Raw genomic sequence first — 5,050 nt, 5'->3', positions numbered from 1 at the left:
GTCCTCCACAACTAGACTGAAGAACAAAACAACAGCAACTTGTCTGTTCCCCTTACCCCAGTTCCCCAGCGCTGTTCCCCTCCCCCCATTCCCCAATAAAATCTTTAAAAAAAAAAGAATGAGTTTTAAGGGAACATCAAGCTCTTTCTGTGGGAGGGACTGCAATGCTTATCAATCATTCTATTAGTTGTCCTACATTTTCCAGTTGCTTCACATTTAGGCAGGGTTATTGACCAGTACTGGCCTATCCACTGTAGGTCAAGTGACATGTGTCTCTTCAGTCTGAACATAAAAGAGTAGGTGAGAGTCCTCCATGGGTTCTCTTCTCCTGCATGGATTGTAGCTGCCTTGTATTATAATTGCAAACCATACGATTGAAGATAGAAGTAGCCTGAATCCCTGAGTCACTGCATCGAGGTCTGTGGCCTTGGGGCATCACCTGAACCCTCAGTGTGAATGAAAAATAAGCCTTTGTGAGTTAAACCACTGAGATTTTGGGGCTATTTGTTACTACAGTATAACTGAGTCTGGCCTGATGAATATAGTCTAGAAGAAGTGGTTCTAAAAGATTTTGACCATGACCCACAATAAGAAACATATTTTACATTGTGAACCAATATATATGCTCTCTCTCTCTCACACACACACCCCTGAAAAAAATATTTCAGGAAACAATACTTACCGTTAATACGCATGATCTGTCCTATTCTGTCCTATTCCAAAATGCTGGTCTTGCCTCCCTAAATTTATTTTGTGACCCACTACTGAGATGGAACCTGAGCTTGGAAAATGCTGTTGTAAGTCATAATTTGTGTGTGATTTATTAGCTAATTATAAACTTTCATGCATATTTATGACAGCAGGCTTTTTAGATCTCTCTTTGGCAACTTTTTATTTGCTCCTAGAATGGATGGAAGATTTTTTATGTAATACATATCACATCCCACATAATTTCTGGAAGGTAATGCTTTATTGTTGAGTCTCCTAATTTACAACACGTCTTTTTAAACTTATTTATAAAATTTTGTCATAGAGAGTAACAGTGTTAACCTGATGAATCATTACTTACTTATTTTCAACTTTTAAAATAAATGACTATAAATAACTGTCTCTTGCATTAAGATCAGGGGTATCATAAAAACCTCACTAACTAGACATATTTTAGTGTCAATGCTGGTGCAAAAAATGAGATAAAGATAAAATATTTTTATATAGCACTATATATACTTTTATATACTGTATACTCATATCAAAACTTGCCATTTCTATTAAGAAGCTGATAAGTTACTCCCTAATTTCATAAATTACCACAGTTGTGAAAATATGGACAACTATTTTATATTTTTGCTGCTATAGAAGACATTTAATGTTTACACAGAGAGCTGCAAAATTACAGAGGTGATGCAATGGGAATCAATGAACATTTTCACCTGAATTTCCACTGGCCTTTTTCTTCAGCCAGAATCATCTTGATATTCTCTGAATAGTCTTTTAGAGATTAATATGGTATCTGTTTCTTCAATAAATACACATACACACATTTTAGGTAAATGTGTATATATACATTTATACAAGTGTGTGTGTGTATATATATATATATATATACACACATATATACACACATGTATATAGTCTACATATGTATATATATTTCTGTGTGCACTTATACACACATGCACACATAATGTCCTTTGGTTTATTTTCAGACGGTTAATGTGAAATGAATTTTTGATGATTTGCATTTATTTTTTTCTTTAAATCTAAACTGGTTTAAAAAGACCTTCGCAACAAGTAATAAATTTCTTTTAAAAATTATAAATATTATTACATTTTAAAGCATTATATAGAGAAGGTCATATGGTGTTAGAGAAGACAGAAATTTATTCCAACGTGGGGAAAAAAGAAAGAAAATGGATTTTCCAGACTTTTCATCTAAAGTTGCCATCTTCGGGGAATGGAACCTAGTGCTCTGTTGTTGCTGGCTTCAAGAAAGGAACTCCAGGCTTAATTATGTTCTCCCAGGGGAAGAGAGAAATGTAGCCAGAAATGGTTGATCAGTGCTTGGGAATCAAGTCAAACAAACAAATCATTTCTTGGGAATGAGTGGGCATTGGAATGGGGGATGAAGAGCCAATAAGTAGGAAAACAAAGTGACAGCAGGTCAGAAAGCACTTCTATTTGGTGATGAAATGGTGTGGTGTCTTTGGGGATTGATAGGGAAAATGAATGTTATTAGCTTTGGGCTGCATGTTAAACGTCCTCATGAATTGCTTAGTTGCCAAGATGTTAACTGTGTGCTTTCCCCACTGAGGTTCCCTCTTGCTTCCTTCAGGCCTCAAGTTACTGGGCATGAGTTGGCATTCCCCACGTCGACAGAAAAGCTCCATACAAAAGGAAGTCCTTGTGAAGATGGCAGCTCACATCTTCAGACACACCCCCTTCACCCTTCACACACCTCTGCCAGAACAGAGGCCATTTCCCTAACACATCAAAGAAATCACAACATGACGGACTATGATATTGCCCTCTAATCATATGTTTTAGAAATCAAAGCCCAAGTTCATGTGTGGAAAACTGTCAAAAGACTCACCTTGCCTTCCTGCTTACATCAGATTAAGAAGCCCCAAAATGACATAGGAAAAAAGAATGTTCCTGGGTTAAAAAATACTACAATGTGTTGCCAGACCTGCCTTGCATTCTTTCCTTTTGTACAACTATGTGAGAAACCCCAGAAAATTGGGGCTGAGGTGAACTCTATACAAACCTAGAGTAATTTGGGCTTCTCTAGCAGGTTTTACCATAACTTAGAGCAGCCGCTGGTGAAAGGACAGCCAATCTACTTAGATTTTATATTTGTCATGCTGGCTGAGTAGAATGAGTTATGATGTTGGTGGTAAGATTTTCAATGCTTATGCTTTTTGACTCTTTCTTCCCCCTCCAGTAATTAGGGCTCTCGTGGATGGCACCTTTCGAATCACGCCATCTTCATCTACGTCACTGAAAAATCTTGCTAAGTTCAAACCATCTTTCCCCAAAGCATTTGCAGCATCTCCTGTGCTTTAAGAGATTCAGAGCTCACCCTTGGCCATAATCTTTGATTTTCTTTTTATGTAACAGGTTCTCAGTTGAGACCATGAATAAATGTTCTTGGGAGTCATTGCACGTAGCTTTTTAAAAGCATTCTCTTCTCTTCCCAGATATAAAAAAAATTGGGGGGAAAGTTGTCCCAGTTTTGTTTGCAGGATATCACCTATTTGAATGACACAAATAAAGAACTTAGTCACAAATAGAACATAGGTGTTGGTGGGAACACTGTATTTGGGGCATAGAATAAAAAAGATTGCTTCCATTGTAATGAAAATAATCATTGACAGTGAGTGAAGCTTCAGATCAAGAAGTTGGAATCGCTTGTGTGGGAGTGACAGTAATTGCTAGGTGCCTGACAGTGTGGAGCGAAGACAGAGAGGCAGAGATGGGGGAGGGAGAGAGGTGGTGGAGGCCAGGGTGCAACGCTAGTTCTTGTGCAGGATACTTTTCAGGCTTCTCTCCACAGCTTCATCCAGCTCTTCCTCCAGCTCCTCCTTCTTGGACATGGCCAGCTTGGACTGGTAATCTCTCACAACCTGGTCAATGTAAGGGGCGCTCTGTGTGCCATGCAGCATCAGTGTCCACTCCTTCAGCATGCCCTTCTGGGGTGCGCTCCCCACAAACCCCAGCTCCAGGGTCCAGGTTCCTCGGGCATCTTCCCCCCAAGTGTGGGTGGTCATGAAAGGCCACTTGTCAAAGCCCACCTTTGAGTCATCATCCCTTGGACGCCGGCTCAGCAAAATGGACTTGGTGCCCATAGGGGAAGTCATGTTGATGTTCAGGTCTCCTCTCCTGGTTGCATTGACTGTGATAACAGCTTGGACATGCTCGAGGTAGCGGACGAAATTCTCCTTCCCCTCACATGCATTGGTTGTGAGGGTCAGCACCAACTTGCCAGTGGATGGTATTTTCCTGAGGGCAAAGTGATGAGGAGATATGGTTAAGGTATGGGTACATTAATAGGAGGCTGTTTTGAAGACAGCTTCAGGTAACAAAAAGACCAAGGGCTGTGCAGTTAATCAGACAGACCTGGGTTAATTCCTACACCAGNCCTGGTATTGGTATCCTTTATGCTAGTTATCCTGTTTCCTGGGGTTAATGTCCTTGGGAGGCTGAATAAAAGCATCAGGAGGCTGTGGCTGGACATGGAATTAGACCAGTGTCATGAAGATGGCGTTTCTAGGCACTGTCTGGGGATGGCTTCCCCAGTGCATTGGACTATGTCCTAAACAGACTTCAGCTCTTCAGAGTGGAGGTAGACTTTACACCAACCATGGTGTTTCCCTACACTGATACTGTCTGCCAACTTTCATCCCTGACTCTCCATTTTCCTAAGTGCCCATGAGCTGAGTGGTGGCACTCTGCCCCACCTTTTCTGTTGACTTATCCCTTCTTTGCAGACAGAGAACCACCCAGCTGGCTAAAACCAACTCATCTTCTTTGGCCCAGGACATATTCTGTGCTGATGTTATTTCAAACTCCCAGAGTTTTTAAAAACCCCTTATTCTCTTCCACAACCACAGTCTCTAATCTTGGCATTTTGATTTTTAGAAATTTCTATCAAATTAGACCCTTTGCACCCAAGAACTTACTCTGGCTGTAAGGGTACCAGTAATTCAGCATTTCTCTCTCTACATATACAATACTTGACTATGTTTCCTAAAGGTTTTGTAGTGTGTGGTTTTCATGTGATCACTACAACGCATGGAGGCATTAATCACAAAAAAACCACTCTTAATTAATTTATAAGTGACAGTAACAATAACATACAGTAGTAACTCTATAAGAATAATCAATTTTTTAACTTAATCTTTTGGAAATGAATCTTTGAACTTAAATATTGAAAAGCAGTATCTTAGTTTGTCATAAGATCAGACTTTGAACCTTACACCTTTGAATATCTGTTTTAAGTCATAGGCTCTCTAAGATTTTATTAATTGTGTATGATAAGTATTGTATCATC

At 39.6% G+C, this 5,050-nt stretch overlaps 1 protein-coding gene across 1 annotated transcript in view; it reads right to left on the bottom strand.

The window, feature by feature from the left end:
- Positions 1-1,858: 1,858 nt before the first annotated feature.
- Positions 1,859-5,050, bottom strand: part of PCSK2 (proprotein convertase subtilisin/kexin type 2) — a 294,044-nt gene continuing 290,852 nt past the window's right edge. The window contains exon 12 of the mRNA XM_019626211.1: positions 1,859-3,999. Within this exon, the coding sequence (XP_019481756.1) occupies positions 3,513-3,999 (487 nt within the window). The 3' untranslated portion in view covers positions 1,859-3,512. The remainder of the gene's footprint in view (positions 4,000-5,050) is intronic.

The sequence above is a fragment of the Hipposideros armiger genome, unplaced genomic scaffold (genome assembly GCF_001890085.2).
Source record: "Hipposideros armiger isolate ML-2016 unplaced genomic scaffold, ASM189008v1 scaffold_663, whole genome shotgun sequence".
NCBI classification, from domain to species: Eukaryota; Metazoa; Chordata; class Mammalia; order Chiroptera; family Hipposideridae; genus Hipposideros; species Hipposideros armiger.
The sequence above is the reverse complement of the archived record's forward strand: the minus strand, read 5'-3'. Positions and strand labels throughout refer to the sequence as shown.